This window comes from Mastigoproctus giganteus, chromosome 11 (assembly GCF_048544385.1).
Source record: "Mastigoproctus giganteus isolate SK-2022 chromosome 11, ASM4854438v1, whole genome shotgun sequence".
NCBI classification, from domain to species: Eukaryota; Metazoa; Arthropoda; class Arachnida; order Uropygi; family Thelyphonidae; genus Mastigoproctus; species Mastigoproctus giganteus.
This window is the reverse complement of record NC_143585.1, coordinates 70,276,669-70,294,153: the sequence shown is the minus strand read 5'-3', so window position 1 is coordinate 70,294,153 and position 17,485 is coordinate 70,276,669. Positions and strand designations below refer to the sequence as shown.

The 17,485-nt window shown below is 35.9% G+C and overlaps 1 protein-coding gene across 1 annotated transcript in view; it reads left to right on the top strand.

Moving 5' to 3' along the window:
* LOC150078108 (beta-hexosaminidase subunit alpha-like) overlaps positions 1 to 17,485 on the top strand; it is a 165,183-nt gene that overhangs the window by 126,776 nt on the left and 20,922 nt on the right. Inside the window, exons 11-12 of the mRNA XM_090385061.1 lie at positions 4,997 to 5,069; positions 7,027 to 7,198. Coding sequence (XP_090241187.1) covers positions 4,997 to 5,069; positions 7,027 to 7,198 — 245 coding nt within the window. The remainder of the gene's footprint in view (positions 1 to 4,996; positions 5,070 to 7,026; positions 7,199 to 17,485) is intronic.

Sequence of the window (17,485 nt, the reverse complement as noted above, 5' to 3'; positions counted from 1 at the left end):
GTTAAATGAACAAAGATCGTATATCTTTGTTCATTTCCAGTTTCATTTCCTTCATGAAATCCAGACTTCAGTAATGTGTTACAAGTCATTAGATTGAATTACCTTCCAACATGTCTAAGGTATAGTTTGGTAAAATTCAAAGTAGAATTGGATGGCCACTTCAAACTTGCTAAATATTCTAGTTTTGTAGGAATTTTATTTTTCTTTGGATTATGGTTGTTTTTGTTGGTTTTCTGATACTGACCTATTGTATTTATCAATAGGCTACTATTAGGCGGCTTGCTTTAGTCATAATTAGTGTGTAGAACATTGTATACTGAGCAGAGCACAAAATTAATAGATCGCATACTAGGTATATTCTGTGGTGTGGTGTTTTATTTTTATAATTTTATAAAAAAACATGGCAGTGTTGCCAAAGGGTGGTGGGGACTGCCTAATACAATTTAAAAAAAAAAAAAAAAAAAAAGTAGCTTTTGGTGCTGTGTTTTTTTTTTTCCTGTTAACCATTAGAAACATCCCCATATTTTCTGCACTTCATTTGAACACTTCTGTACTTATCTAGTATAGAAACGTTCTAAATAAGTGTATAAGAGCACATTATAATTCTCCTTAATATTTGCTTTTGGGGGGTGGAATCAGAACTGTGTAGCTTACCTGAGAATTGGATATTCTTGTGACTATTAGTAAGGTCAAACAGTGCAAGGAAGCAGATTTTTTTTCCTGCATCAGCCAAATGGGAAAAAAAATAAATAATTATTATTATTATTGTAAATGAATAAAACAGAATATTCATATTATTCCCATTCCCAAAAGGTAACCATCTAATTCTGTTTTGAATTTACTCAAACCACTATCTCTGCTACATTGGGAGGCAACTTATTCCAGGGTTCCACTGCCCTTAGTTGAACTTCATGGGATACAATCTTCTGTTATTCACTAATATTTTATATTAGTGTCCCCTGCCTATTGTCTCACCTACAAGGGAAATAGACATTCCTTATTCATTTTACTCAACCCATTCAATGCCTTATACACCTCAGTCAGATCTATCTTCAGATGTCTAGTTATCAAACTTTGCAGTCCCCACCTTCTAAGCTATTCTCATGTGTATTGATTTATACTCCACCAATCTGGTCACTCTTCTTTGAATCCTCTGCAGGTCTATTTTCCTGCATATCAGCCAAAGGGAAAAAATAATAATTATTATTATAAATAAGTAAAACTCTGGAATATTGTAAATAATAAAAGTTTGGAATATTGTATTACTGGTATTATAAATTATTATAATAATACAATATTCCAAGAAACTTATTATTATAAATAATTATAATAATAATAATTAAAAATTTATTATTATTAAAATTTAAAAATTATTATTATAAATAAAACTGGAATATTCCAAATGCAGTCTTAACCATATTGTATAGAGAGAATGACATCCTTCCTACTGTTAGGAGGAAGGATGTCAAAGGTCCTATAAATCATGGACAGGATATCATGTGCCTTCCTAGCCATCTGTTTACATGGTATTGTTTTCATCAAATGCGCTGTGTGCCACCAACATTAAAAATAAAAAAAATCTTCCATTTCATACTAGAGAAAATATTGTTTATTTTGTATTCAAAATGTTCTACATCACAATGTCACTCATTTCTCTCTCTGTCTGTCTGTCTGAAAATTTGTTTTTAATTTATTTCAGTGTTTGTTTTTATAGGTAGCATTAATTAATCATTAATGTTATATATATATAACAAGGGAAAAGACATTCCTTATTCATTTTACTCAACCCATTCAGTGCCTTATACACCTCAGTCAAACCTATCTTCAGATGTCTAGTTATCAAACTTTGCAGTCCTCACCTTCTAAGCTTCTTAGTAACACTATAAAATATGGAAAAAATGGGGATATATAAGTACTTAGTTATAGTATGAAGGTTATATAGCAATTGTACCTAGATGTGCAAAACAGCAATAAAGGATACAAAACTATATAAGCAAAGTTATAAAAATTAAAAGACAGACAAAGCTGACAGATAGAAATGTAGAGAGCATAAGGTGCCAAACTAGTACAGAAAGGATAGAAAGAAAGAGTATTTAGAGCAGATGACAGGGAAAGAAGACAAAAAAACCTAAATGATACTTTGAATTATATGAAATTAGAAAGCTAATTAGCTAAAAGGAAAAATAAATGATTAATAATAATGATTATAATAAACTAGCATGCATCAAATAAGAAGGTGGAAAAAATATTTTATTTTTGATGTAAGAGAAATATAAAGATGTGAGAAGGTTAAAAAAAATTTATGCATGCTATAAATAATTGATACATAAAGCATGTAATTCATCATGTGACCACACCTGTTTGTCAAACTGCATTTCTATGCCTGCATATAGCTATGGAAGAAAAAATATTAAAAGAGGATACTCTGTTAGAATGAAAATAGCATGAAAAAAAAAAAAAGGGAAAAAAAAACAAAGTTTATAATAAGGAGGGTAAAAGCAGCAAAAGTAGCTATAATAAGGGGAGGGAAAAAAATAAAATATTTTCTCCCTCCTCTTATTTGATGTATGCTAGTTTATTATAATCATTGATATTAATCATTTATTTTTACTTTTCCTTTTAGCTTCATTCTGTCTAATTGGCTTTCTAATTCAAGTTTTAATTTTGCATAATTCAAAGTACCACTTAGATTTTCTTGCCTTCTTTCCCTTTCATCTGCTCTAAATACTTCTCTTTCTTTCTATCCCTTCTCTACTAGTTTGACAGGGCGCCTCCGTAGCCAGGTGGGAAGGAGCAGCAGTGCGTAGCACATGCTTCTTGATTAGACCGGGGTTCGAGCCCGTCACCACCAAATACGGAGTATGCGGAAAGGTCAAGGAATGACCACCGCATATCCCGGAGCAATATGGCCTTAGTTGCTAATGCTCCTAAAAACCAAATAACAAACAAACAAACTAGTTTGACACCTTGTGCTCTTTACATTTCTATCTGCCAGCTTTTTCTCTTGTTTAATTTTTATAACTTTGCTTATATATATATATATATTCTAAAGTTCTTGAAACTATCCAGTACTACTCAGTTGAACAAAGAGAGCAAAAATAATAATAAAAAAGGTACTTTTAGAACATGTAATCAAAGAAAATAATTTTAAAATATGTTTTTATTGCATGTATAAATATAGTGCAAGCACATCAGAAATGCATAGCTATATCTGAATAAATCAGAATATTAGTAAAACGGCATCGTTTTAAGTTATATCTCATATTGTGAATACCTTCACAACGAGTTGCCATGATATTGCACTACTTCGAATAAGTAACGCTTCACCTAAGGAGAAGACTAATGTTACTTATTCTCAGATGGATACCACCATGGGTGGTATCCATCTGAGAATGCCGTTTTACTAATATTCTGATTTATTCAGATATAGCTATGTATTTCTGATGCACTTGCACTATATTTATACATAGTCTAGATTCCTCCATAGCTTGAGGCTTATGCCCTAAACGCTTTAGTGTTTTTATTGCATTTCATAATGACTGCAATCTTCCTCTTGTATTTATAATATGTGAATTGAAGGATATTCCTTCAGTCACAAAAGAAGTTGTTGGGTGAGTCTACCGTTTTGAAGAGAGAAAGGGGTAATTCTCTTTCTTAATCAATTAATCAGAACCACAGAGAGATCGACTGTATTTTTGATTAATTTCTTTTGTTTTGGTCAATAGCAAGGATGTGTAGACTCTTAAAATTAACCTTTAGTTTTTTACAGATGGCAGTACACACACAGGTTTAATCAAATCATAGGTAACCAAAACCACAGTGGTCTTTGTGCTACCCAGTAACTTTTTTTGCTATAGTTTCTTGGGCCTTGCACAAAGCAGGTATTTGACCAATCCAATCCCAGCTTTTGGAACATCCAGTAGAACAAAAAGCCAGCTCGGTATGTCATCAGCACCAAGATCGGATAGTAGTGATGGAAGTGTATATCTGTTATGGGCTGAAGGTATTATATAATCAATAAGTCAGTTTTAGTGTGTGTATGTATGTTTTCTTCTTTTTTTGCCATAGACACTTCTTAAGAAGAGATTGTAATATATGGTATTTTAAATTTATATACCAAACTGCTAAGTTTTTGGATATTTAAAAAAAAATATCTACTGTTATCCCATGCAGTGAAGTGTATCTACTCATAAGATGCATTAATAATTTGTTACTAGTTCAGAAGAAATGTTTTGGTGCATTTCAGATTCCAGTTTTTTAAAATTAGCTTGTTTGGTAATTTACATTAGAATTGAAAAAAGTAAAGATTTTTTACTCCTGGTTAATTATGAAACATATCATCGATATGTTTGTGAAATTTTATGACTGCAATTATATTTAACAGTTTGCATTTTCTCGTGGAATCCATGGTTTCAAAATTTCAAGATATATATATTTTAACTTTAATGCTTGTTATTTATCAAGATAATCAGTAATTAATGTCTGAGCTGTTATATCAACTCACTACAGGTGTCTGTAAATTACAAAGTATGTAACACACTTTGAAGATTGACAAGAATTATGCAAAATTTTGGTACTGTAATCATTATATTATCATATAGTGTTTATTAATGAAATTAAACACAGAATCTGCCAAAGAGTAGCAATAATATTTAATATTAGTTGATTATTTATCGGAAATGTATTAAGTATTTAAAAGGTTGGCCATGTGATGTTTCTAATTTTATTTTTCACAAAGTTTTTCAAAGCATTGACTTTGGTCTGATATTATTTTTGACTTTTCTAAAGCAGAATAAAGGAATAAAATAAATTACAGTTTAAGAAGATAATATCAAATTAGGATTGCACTGTGTTGTTTCCCCGAATGCACTTGAACAATTCCTTAACCATCTTTTATATACATATAGTTGTGTATGTTGTGGGGGGGGAATAATTCAAAATGTATCTTGGTACTTATTTATCTATTTATTTTTTTTTTTTGTTTTATATTTGTTAGGCTTTTGGACATTATCCAAACACTTAAGAAGAAATACATTGTATGGCAAGAGGTCTTTGATAATGGTGTGAAAGTAAGTCAGTGGTTCATGTCATTGATATGTCATATTTATAACACTGAATTAAATAGTAAGTTATTTTATTAAATATAACGATTTTTTATATATTTTTAAATATGTAGTAAAACAGTATTAAATTAATCTTTTTAAAAATTGAAACACAGGTGCTTGTGTAGTATCTAGTAGCATTGTGAATGTTTTTATTTTTGTCAGTTGTTTGTGTTTAGCCAGAGAAACCAAAGCTTTGGCAAGATTAGACACTTGTCATTGGCATCTTACAGATGTCATGTGGGAATGGGATTGCCTAGAGGAAAGTTGGATGCTTTTTCTCACCTGGAATATGCTAAACACCAAATAAAAAAAAAAATAATGTCTTGTAATTCATAATATATCAAAATGAAAACAGAAAATACTTTATAATCAGTTAGAAAATATTGGTGGGCAGAAGATACACAGAAGGATTTGATTTAATTTACAAATTTAAAAGGATAACAGGAAATTTTAAAAAAGTGGCATCTGTCATACCTCATACTAGCATAACAAGGCATTAAAAATGCATGCAACTAGCACACGCTTCTTGATTAGACCGGGGTTCGTGCCCGTGACCGTGCGGAAAGGTCAGGGAATGACCACCAAATATGGCCTTAGTTGCTAATGCTCCTAAAACCAAATAACATAACATGCAGCTGATCACATGTATTATGTTGTTGTTGTTTTTTGGTTTTTAGCAGCATTAGCAACTAAGGCCATATTGCTCCAGGGATATGCGGTGGTCATTCCCTGACCTTTGCACATCCTCCGTATTTGGTGGTCACGGGCTCGAACCTCAGTCTAATCAAGAAGCATGTGCTACACACTGCTGCTCCTGCCCACCTGGATACGGAAGCGCCTACATGTATTATGAAAGTTAATCTTTAAAATTTAACCTGCTGACATTAATGACTGTGATATTTTATTTTTACAGTATAGTTTTGGCAGAAAATAAAAAAGGTCAATGGAAATCTTTACTAGTGGCCAAGTTAAGTTTCTGAGGGATGGGATGGGATTATAGGGAAAAATTAACTTTTGAAATTATAAACATTTGCTATGGTTATATTATTATTGACTAGTATAAAATTTTTTTTTTTTTTTTAAATTCACATGTCTACACTGTATGCTTTTAAAACTGGGGCTGAGAATGTATCTTGCAACTTCTTGTTGTTATTAAAGTTACATTAAAAAATAAATAATTGCTGCCATTATTGAATATGTTTTACTTTTTTGCTGTGCATGTGCATTGCTGACCTTGGGAGGATGGGATCTTATAAAATCTCTATTTCACATCTGTGCTATAACCTGAAAGCTGGATTGTGAAAATTGATCAGCACAACAAATGATATTTTTATATAAAAAAGTAGGAGTTTCTCTTTTGTGTTTTTGTAGCCACTAGAGTTAAAAATGCCTAGTTTAAACTCTGCATGCATAAACTGGTAACATGAACTTCATGTTACCATGAGTTGTATTGATATTTCAATAGTTTTGAACAAATGGCATCATCAAAACATTAATCTCTTATTTATTTAAAAATCAGACTCTCCTTGAGATCTCAAGATGATGTACAGTGACAATTAATTAATTAATTCTTTGACAAAACAGTAGCAATAAGTTGTTTAATATGAGCTGCCATGCGTTATATCCATTTATAATGAACTTTTTTTTTCTTTTTTTTTAGTTAATAAAATTTGGAAAAAAAAAAACAAACAAATAACATTTCTATTTTTATCTAATATTTGGATATATATATATATATATATATATATATATATATATATTCAACTAAATTTATATTTACATTTAAAAAATATCTAAAATTAAGCAGTTTTCTTGCTTAATTTTACATATTTTTTAAATGTAAAATTAAGCAAGTGGCCGAGGTTATTTTCATTTAATTTTATAGGTGAAAATCTAAGGTTATTTTCATTTAATTTTATAGGTGAAACCTGATACTGTTATTCATGTTTGGAAAGACCCTCATGTTCCAGAAATGGCCAAGACAACTGCAGCTGGTTACAAAACTTTACTTTCAACCTGTTGGTATTTAAATTATATAAATTATGGCAATGATTGGGTAGATTATTATGCTTGTGATCCATATGGCTTCAATGGTAAATTTTATTCTGATTTTGTATATCCAATATTTGATATTTACCATTTAATTAATTTTGACTTTATGAATGTGATATCTAGTAGTGGTGTCTGGGATTTCATTCCTAAGTGTAGATAAGATATGTAGTTATGAATTCTCTCTAAGATTCTGTCATCGGACTAATGAAGAATAACTACTCCTAAGCAGTGGTAACTGTTACTAGTTGTCAGTCACAATTTACCATTCAGTAAACCAATTAATGAAATTTGCATAAGATCAGTATTATTTTTCAAATAATTAATACAGTGCATGCCGCTTATTGTGATCGTGGATAATGTTATTTATCCATGAACACAATAAGCTCATGATCCATAATCATCACTGGTATAATGTTATCACTTTTATCAAGCCCTGATCAGATTTATCCTAATACATAGGGGAAACAACATTTATTGTAATGACACTTCGGTTTTTGTAATTGCTTTTTTGCCTTATTGCAGTTTATGCATGTGCAGTGGAAGTGATTACGTAACATCCCAATTTATTCTTGAATCGAGATGTTACGTAATTACATAAAGTTGCAAGTTAGGGTTGAACGTGAAAGTGTCTGCAATTTTGCCCAGACATGATAGGAGGGAGTATATGATGAGAGCGTTGTCGATCGATTCGGCCCTGGAGAGATTGTGCAATGCTCAAGGGGTAGAATTTTTTTTCAGCCTGGTCTGTGCTTGTTGACAGGAGAGACTGCTTCTACAGGGATGGGGTACACTTAAATAGAAAGGGTGCAAGAATATTTGTTGATGCTATTGAGGCAATGTTAGATGGGTCGGAAAACTGCTAGCTTGGGGGGGGGATACACACACTAAAAGGTTAAGTGGCCGCAGGCAGAGCCAAAAGTGATTCTTGCACTGCTTCTATTAGAATGAGCAGCAGCCTGGAAAGCAAAGTAATGGAGATTTCCAGGACTGCTGGGAGTCATAGTGGAACAAGTAAATACATGCGCTGTGTTAAGGTAACTAAGAGTAGGAACAGGTGCATGTATATTTGCATGTACGCCAATGCTAGAAGTATAGTTAGTAAATTTGATGAGCTTGAAGTTCTAGTCAAGACATGAAAGGCAGATATTGTTGGGATATTAGAGACTTGGTGTCACACAGATATAAGCAGTCCAGAATTGGAATTTGGGGAGTACAATGTGTACAGGAAGGGAGGAGGGGGGTTATGCTCTTAGTTAAGAAACACAAAATCTAAGGAAGTGCATCCAGTTGATGTTGGTGGACAGTGCAGTGTTGAGTCTGGTGTGAAATAAGCACTGGGAAAGGAAATATGAGAGTAGGTGTGTGTGTTATAGGCCTAATGAATCTGATGAGTATAATGAGCAATTGTGCAGAGAAATAGTGGGCCAGTAAATCAGAATTGTCTTATAATGGGGGATTTTAACTTTCCAGATATTGACTGGAACTTGTGGTTGGTCACTTGCACACTAGCAAGGTTTTTGTGGATTTATTGGGTGACTGTTTTCTACAGCAAAATGTTCGAGAGGCAACCTGAGGGAGTAATACTCTTGATCTGATTATCAGCAGTGATTATTCATGCATTAAGAATTTGCAGATAAAGGAACCACTGGATGACAGTGATCACAATGTATTACTATGGGAATTACTTAAAAAGAAGTAACTACCATCAAGGCTAAAGGGAAGGGCTTTTGCTTTCGTAAAGGTGACTACAGAGGTCTCAGGCAGTTTTTAAATTCTGTACAGTGGGATCAACTGATAATGTTACCAACATTGAATTCTAAATGGGAAGCCTTCAGGGACTTAATTTTGGAGGCTACTAGGCTTTTCATTCCAACTAAGAAATACTGTTCAGTGCATGTTTGTAAATGTTTCAGTGTAAATGAGGCTCGTTTGTTTGTTATTTGGTTTTTAGGAGTATTAGCAACTAAGGCCATATTGCTCCGGGGATATGTGGTGGTCATTCCCTGACCTTTGTTGAATATCATATTGGCTGCTGCTGACGAGGCTACTAGTGACGGTCGTGTTCCAAGCCGCTAAGTGGATTTTTCTTATTTATTGATTTGAAATTATTGTTTTTCTAAAACTTTTGATTTAAATTTAGTAGTATAACATAATTTTGTGATTTTTTGATTAATTTGGTGTATTTATTCTTTACTCGGCCTTGTAAAAGTATCGGTAAGGGTTTCCACGTGTTCGTAACTACCGCTACCGTTATTAACTTTCCCGCCATTGTGATACCGTACTAGATATACCGTAGGTTATATACCGTACTAGATAGCGTTAGTTGAACTTCGTTAGCAGTTAAATTGTACGTTTAAATAAATACCTATAACGACTTAGATTACAAACGTAATATAATTAATAACATAACATAATTAATTAATAAATTAATAGAATCATGACTCAGACCAGAGCAGCAAAGCAAAAGGCTCAAGCTAATGGAAGTGCTGTGGCTCAGAGCAGAACTGAGGGGGGCAGTTGTCCTCTGACTCACAGCCTTATAAAATCCACTGTTTGCTTGATGTTTGCAGAGCAATCGGGTACGGGACATGATACTGCCAAGGGGGATGTCTTTGTGTGTGCGCGATGCAAGGAGTGTATCGATATCAGGCAACAACTCGGCGTTCTTATGGGCCTATATGAGAGCTTGAAGGACAGGGTGGATGCCCTCGAAGAAACTAAATTGAGGGGCCCATCAAGCTCTCAGCTGCCCACATCAACGCCAGAGCTTGCACTTGGGCATCGCGTGACACAGAGACAACCCCCAAGGCAGAATGCGCTGGTCCCGAAGGAACTAGTAGTTGTTGGTGACTCTATTATCAGGGAAACGGGGAACATGCTTTGTAAAAAAGATAGGTGGAACAGGACCAGGGTATGTCTGCCAGGGGCAAAGGTTGATGACGTTGTAGAGCGAATATCATCTTTTAAGGGCACAAAAGGTGATATAGTTGTACACGTTGGCACTAATAATATTAAGAGTAGGAGACCGGCAGAATTACTTAACAAGTACAGGTCACTGTTGAACAAAAGCCGAGAATATTAGGGTTGAATTTGAAAGTGTCTGCAATTCTGCCCAGACATGATAGGAGGGAGTATATGATGAGAGCCTTGTCGATCAATTCGGCCCTGGAAAGATTGTGCAAGGCTCAAGGGGTAGAATTTTTTTCAGCCTGGACTGTACTTGTTAACAGGAGAGATTGCTTCTACAGGGATGGGATACACTTAAATAGAAAGGGTGCAAGAATATTTGCTAATGCTATCGAGGCAGTGTTAGGTGGGTCGGAAAACTGCTAGCTTGGGGGGAGACAAAGACCAATAGATTGACAGTAGCCACTGGTAGAGGTGAAAGAGATTCTTGCACTGCTTCTATTAGAATGAGCAGAAGCCTGAAAAACAAGATGCATGGTATTTCAGAGACTGCTGGGAGCCATTGCGGTACAAGTAAACACATGGGTTGTGTTAGGGTAGCTAAGAATAGAAACAGGTGCAGGTATACTTGCGTGTACACCAATGCTAGGAGTTTAGTAAATAAATTTGATGAATTTGAGGTATTGCTCAAAACATCAAAGGCAGATATTGTTGGGATATCAGAGACGTGGTGTCACACAGATATAAGGGATGCGGAACTGCAATTTGGGGAGTACAACGTCTACAGAAAGGATAGACAGGATAGGAAGGGGGGAGGTGTTATGCTATTAGTTAAGAAACACATAAAAACCAAGGAAGTGAAGCCAGTTGACATCGCTGGACAGTGCAGTGTGGAGTCAGTTTGGTGTGACATAAACATTGGGAGATCAAAATTGAGAGTAGGAGTGTGCTATAGGCCTAATGACTCTGATGAGTATAATAAGGAACTGTACAGGGAAATAGAGTGGGCCAGTAAATCAGAGTGTCTTATAATGGGAGATTTTAATTTCCCAGATATTGACTGGAATTTGGGGGCTGGATACTCACACACTAGCAGGGCTTTTGTGGATTTATTGGATGATTGTTTTCTACATCAGCATGTTCGGGAGGCAACTAGAGGGAGTAATACTCTTGATTTGATTATCAGCAGTGATTCTTCATGCATTAAGAATCTGCAGATAAATGAACCACTAGGTGGCAGTGATCACAGTGTGCTGAAGTGGGATTTACTCAAAGAGGTAACTACCATTAGGGGTAAAGGGAAGGGTTATTGCTTCCGTAAAGGCGACTAAGATGGACTGAGACAGTATTTAAATTCTATACAGTGGGACCAACTGATGATGTTACCAACAGCAAATTCAAAATGGGAAGCATTCAAAGAACTTATCTTGGAAGCTACTAGGCTTTACATACCAACTAAGAAATATTGTTCAAGGTTTAGGCCAAAATGGATGTCAGATGAACTAATGAGGCATATGGCAGAGAAGAAAAATGCATGGGATACTTACAAATTAACACATGACACAGAAGCCTATGATAGATACAAGTTGATATGCAACCAAGTTACAAAGGAGGTTAGGCAGGCGAAGGCAGATTACGAGAAATCGTTGGCAAGGGATGCAAAGAAAAACAGCAAAGAGTTCTTTACTTATGTAAACTCTAGAAGGAAAGGGATGAATCAGATTGGTCCACTTGATATTGATGGGTCAAGTGTTGATGATCCTGCTCAGGTAGCTAACAAACTAAATGAATATTTTGCATCGACATTCACACATGAGGAGTTATTCAGCGAGGGGAATGCCAGAGGTGTATTCAACTCTAGCAGTAAGTTACAGAATCTTGAAATAACTGGGAGTAAAGTGGAGGAGAAACTGTTGAAGATAAACACAAGAAAGGCACCCGGGGTGGATGGGATCTATCCAGTTATATTAAAGGAGGCAGCAAAGGAAGTAAGCAAACCCTTAGCCATAATTATGAGAGCTTCCTTGGACTCAGGGGAGGTACCCATAGACTGGAAATGTGCAAATGTGACCCCAATTCACAAAGGAGGATCAAAGGCTGACACAAGTAATTATAGACCTCTGAGCTTAACTTCTGTTCCAGGAAAATTAATGGAGGCACTGGTTAAAGAAGCACTGCAGGATCATTTAGACAAGACTTCAGTTATAGCTCAGACACAGCATGGTTTTGTTAAGGGGAAGTCTTGCCTGACCAACTTGATTGGATACTATGATGCAGTCACAAAAGAACTGGATGCAGGGAATAGCTTTGATATTATATACTTGGATCTTAGAAAGGCTTTTGATACTGTTGCACATGGAAGACTGCTACACAAATTGGAGCAGTGTGACATTGGAGGCAAATTGCTGCTATGGATAAAGGGGTGGTTGAGGGGGAGAAGACAGAGAGTGGTAATCAATGGACACTGCTCATCGTGGACTGATATTATTAGTGGAGTCCCTCAGGGCTCAGTGTTGGGTCCATTATTGTTTTCTGTATTTATAAATGATATTGATGATGGTATATCGGGATTAATGTCCAAGTTTGCAGACGATACAAAGGTTGGCAGGGTTGTCAAGGACACTACTGACACTATGCTGCTGCAACAGGATCTGGAAAAGTTGAGCAGATGGGCTGAGAGGTGGCAAATGAAGTTTAACATTGACAAATGTAAAGTACTACACATGGGAAACAGCAACCCCAGAGCAACGTATCAACTCTGTGGTACAACACTGACACTGGTAGAGAATGAAAGGGACTTGGGGGTGGTTGTGCAGGCAGATATGAAGTTCTCTGAACAGTGCAGACGGGCTGCAAGAGTAGCTCATGGAGTATTGTCAATGATATACAGGAATTTTTCCAGCAGGGATAAGGAGGTGATTATTCCATTGTATAAGGCGATGGTCAGGCCACACCTAGAGTACTGTATACAGGTCTGGAGGCCTCATTTCAAGAAGGATGTAGAGCTGCTGGAACGAGTACAGAGAAGGGCAACAAGATTAGTGAATGGAACAAAGGGGTGCTCTTACGAAGAAAGGCTTAAGTTTTGCAAATTACAGTGTCTGGAGACTAGGCACCAGCGAGGTGATCTGATAGAGGTGTATAAAGCCTTGAATGGTTTAAGCATGCTCAATGCTGATGGGATTCTTCCTCTAGCTCAGAATAATCACCTGAGAGGGCATAAATTCAAATTGAGGAAAGACAGATGTAGGATAGACGTGCGGAAATTTGCCTTTAGCCAGCGGGTGGTTGGTTGGTGGAACAGACTTCCATCCCTTGTGGTGGAGGTTGATAGCCTAAATAAGTTTAAGGCTCAGCTGGACAGGTATTTGGAACGAATAGAGGGGTGAAGTGGAAGTGGGTTTTTTTTTTTTTTTTGGCTGATGCTGCATAAGCTTGCTTTCTTGCATCAAATGCCTCTACTAATGCTAATGCTTTCCGCATCCTCCGTATTTGGTGGTCACTGGCTCGAACCCTGGTCTAATCAAGAAGCATGTGCTACGCACTGCCACTCCTGCCCACCTGGCTACAGAGGCTTGTGGCAGAGAAGAAGAATGTATGGGATGCATATAAAGTATCAGGTGACACAGAGGCTTATGACAGATATAAACTGGTCTGTAACCAAGTCACAAAGGAGGTTAGGCAGGCATAGGCAGATTACGAGAAATCTTTGGCAAAGGATGCAAAGAGTTCTTTACTTATGTAAACTCTAGAAGGAAAGGGATGAATCAGATTGGCCCATTTAACATAGTTGGGTTGACTGTTGATGATCATGCTCAGGTAGCTGATAAACTGAATGAGTATTTTGCATCTACATTCACACATGAGAAGTTTTTCACAGGGTTGTTAATGACAGTAATGGCAGTGTGCTACTGCAACAGCATCTAGATAATTTGGGCAGATGAGCTAAGAAGTGGCAACTGAAGTTTAACCTTGACAAATGCGAAGTACTGCATATGGGTAGAAGTAACCCCAGAGAAACGTAGCTTCCACTTGTTAAGATTATGAACCTATGGGGGCATAAATTCAAATTAAGAAAGGATAGATGTAGAATAGATGTGCGGAAATTTGCCTTTAGCCAGTGGGTGGTTAATTGCTGGAACAAACTTCCATCTGTCGTTGTGGAAGTTGATAGGTTGAATAAATTTAAGGAGGAACTGGACAGGCATTTGGATTGAATGGTGTGTTTTTTTTTTTTTTTTTTTTTTTTTTTATGGCTGATGCTGCATAAGCACATAACTTGCTTTCTTGCATCATATGCCACTACTACTACTACTAAGTGATTTTGTAATAACTGAGAGCAAAGTGGAGGAGAAATCGTTGAAGTTAAACATAAGGAAGGCACCTGGGCTGGATGGGATTTATCCAGTTATATTAAAGGAGATAGCAAAGGAAGTAAGCAGACCCTTAGCCATAATTATGAGAGCTTCCTTGGACTCAGGGGTGGACTGGAGATGTGCAAATGTATCACCAATTCACAAAGGTCGTTCAAAAGGTGACACAAGTAACTACAGATCTCTTAGTTTAACTTTTGTTCCAAGGAAAATAATGGAATCACTGGTTAAAAAAGCATTGCAGGATCATCCAGACAAGACTGCTGTAATAGTTAACACACAGCATGGGTTTGTTAAAGGAAGGCCTTGTCTGACCAATTTGATTGGATACTATGATGTGGTCACAAAGAAACAATGCCAAAAATAATTTTGATATCACATACTTGAATTTCAGGAAAGCTTTTGATACTGTTGCACATGGAAGACTGCTGTACAGATTGGAGAGGTATGGCATTAATGGTATCTTGCTACAATGGAAAAAAGGGTGGTTGAATGTGAGACGACAGAGAGTGGTAATGAATGGACACTGCTCTTCGTGGGAAAATGTTATTAGTGAAGTTTCCCATGTTCAGTGTTGGGCCCATTGTTGTTTTCAGTATTTATCAATGATATTGATGATGGTATATCAGGTTTCTTGTCCAAGTTTGAAAATGATATAAAGGTTGGCAGGGTTTTTAATGACAGTAAAGACAGTATGCTACTCCAACTGGATCTAGATAAGTTGGAAAAATGGGTTAAGAAGTGGCAAATGAAGTTTAACATTGACCAATGCAAAGTACTGCATATGGGTAGCAATAACCGAAGAGAAACGTACCGACTGTGTGGTACTACACTCAAGGAAGTGGAAAGTAAAAAAGACCTGGGGTAATTGTGCAGTCAAATATAAAGTTTGCTGCACAGTGCTGACGGGCTGCCAGGGCAGGTCATGTAGTCTTGTCAATAATATATAGGAATTTTGCTAGAAGTGATAGGGAAGTGATTATCCCGTTATACAAGGCAATGGTCAGGCCACACCTAGAGTACTGTGTACAGGTCTGGAGGCCTCATTTTAGGAAGGATGTAGAGTTGCTAGAACGAGTACAAAGAAGGGCAACAAGATTGGTGAAGGAAACAAAGTGGATGCTCATACCAAGAAAGGCTTAAATTCTGCAAATTGCAGCACCTGGAGAGTAGGCACCTGCGAGGTGATCTGATTGAGGTGTATAATGCCTTGAATGGGTTGAGCAAGCTGAATGCTGATGGGATTCTTCCTCTTGCTCAGACTAAGAACCTGAGAGGGCACAGTTTCAAATTGAGGAAAGATTGTAGAATAGATGTGCGGAAATTTGCCTTTAGCCAGTGAGTAGTTGATTGGTGGAACAGATTTCCATCTTTTGTTGTGGAAGCCGAAAGCCTAAATAAATATAAGGCTGAGCTGGACAGGTATTTGGAACGAATGGAGGGGTGAAATGGGAGTGGGTTTTTTTGGCTGAAGTTGCATAAGCTTGCTTTCTTGCATTGTATGCCTCTACTAATGCTAAACTCTGACACACTGTGTGTGCAGTTACTGTTGTTAGTTTGTATGGTTGTCAGTGTTGTTACTCCATAATAGAAATTAGATAGTATGAATCAGAGCTGTAATACTCAATAAAAGAAAGTACTGTATCTCTACTTTACCCTTCTAACCCTTTCCTCATTCTTTATTTTTAATATTTTCTTTTTGTTTTTAATGGTTTTTATCAATTTCCAGAAACATGACAGTTTCATTTTTATTGATGACTCTCTTAAAGAAATAGTGGACAATCAAATTAAAGTATTTTATATTGCTTGATTTTAATGTTTTCTTTCTGTCCACTGCCACATTTTTATATGCACATTTCCACTCTGCATAAATAAACAGCACCTGAACAGGTGCATTATTGTTTCACCATTTACTGTTATCAATTAAGTTATATCCTGAAGTAATCACAAAAAGTAGTATTCACTATAATGTCTTTCATCTGACATATTAGTTTGTTGTGGGCATTCTTTCAGTAGTGGCAACTAGGGCTGCCACTTGGGAGTCTGAAACACTGATGGAGCTGATATCAGCAAAGTTCCAGTCATTCTGCAAGAGCTAAGTACTCCACTTGCTCTCCACAATGATAGAACTGTTGTTAACAAATGGTTCTGAAATCTGGTGGGAGCAGTTAAGAATTATTCATGTATCCAGTCCTGACTTCAGAGTTTTTCAGTCATCAAGGAGTATGTTAATATTCTCTTCTGGCTTGAATAAAGTATTTTGCTTGTTCCTTTTAAATATTATGTCAAGCGTGTGCTGCCAGTCTCTGAATTGGAAAACAGAAGATTTCATAATTTTTATCAGAAAAAAAGCAGATTTTTTTTTTTTTTTTTTTTTTATCTAGATTTTGGACTCAAAATTAAATTTCATTGACAACACATATATTTTACATTAAGATACAGCCATCAGATTGCTTACCAATACAGTATGCTTTCCAACATTAGTGCATCCAAGATTTTTCTATCTCTGGATTTTTGTTTGTATTGTCTGTTAGACACCAGCTAATTGTGACTGCTTCAAGGAAGTTACTGTTTCAGACATTTATTTCTTCAGAAATGTTGAGTCAAAGTTTTGTTTATAACAATGACCCTGCTGTCTGGACTTGGACTATCAGGAGTATTTCCAAAGTTTCACCAGAAAGAGAAGACCTGGACTATTTTTGTTTCTTCATATGGCTGAATATCTTTTCACACTCAAAATTGCTACTCTCAGGAATTGTTAAAATGCAAAGCATGACTTGAGATAATCTGTTATATTTAAAATTTCCTTTTGTAATTGTCAGCTCTTCAACCAAGGACAACTGTGTTTGTAGTAGTGTCTAGTAGAAATTTGAAATTGACAAATGTGATAGTGCAAAGCATCTGTTGCTTTATCCGTTTCTTTATCTTCAATGACATTGAGAAGCATTGGAAACTTATCCACAAAAAACTTTAAAAACAATAATGCTTGACATAACATTTAAAAGGGCACAAGCAAAATGCTTTATTCAAACCAGAAGAAGGGTATAT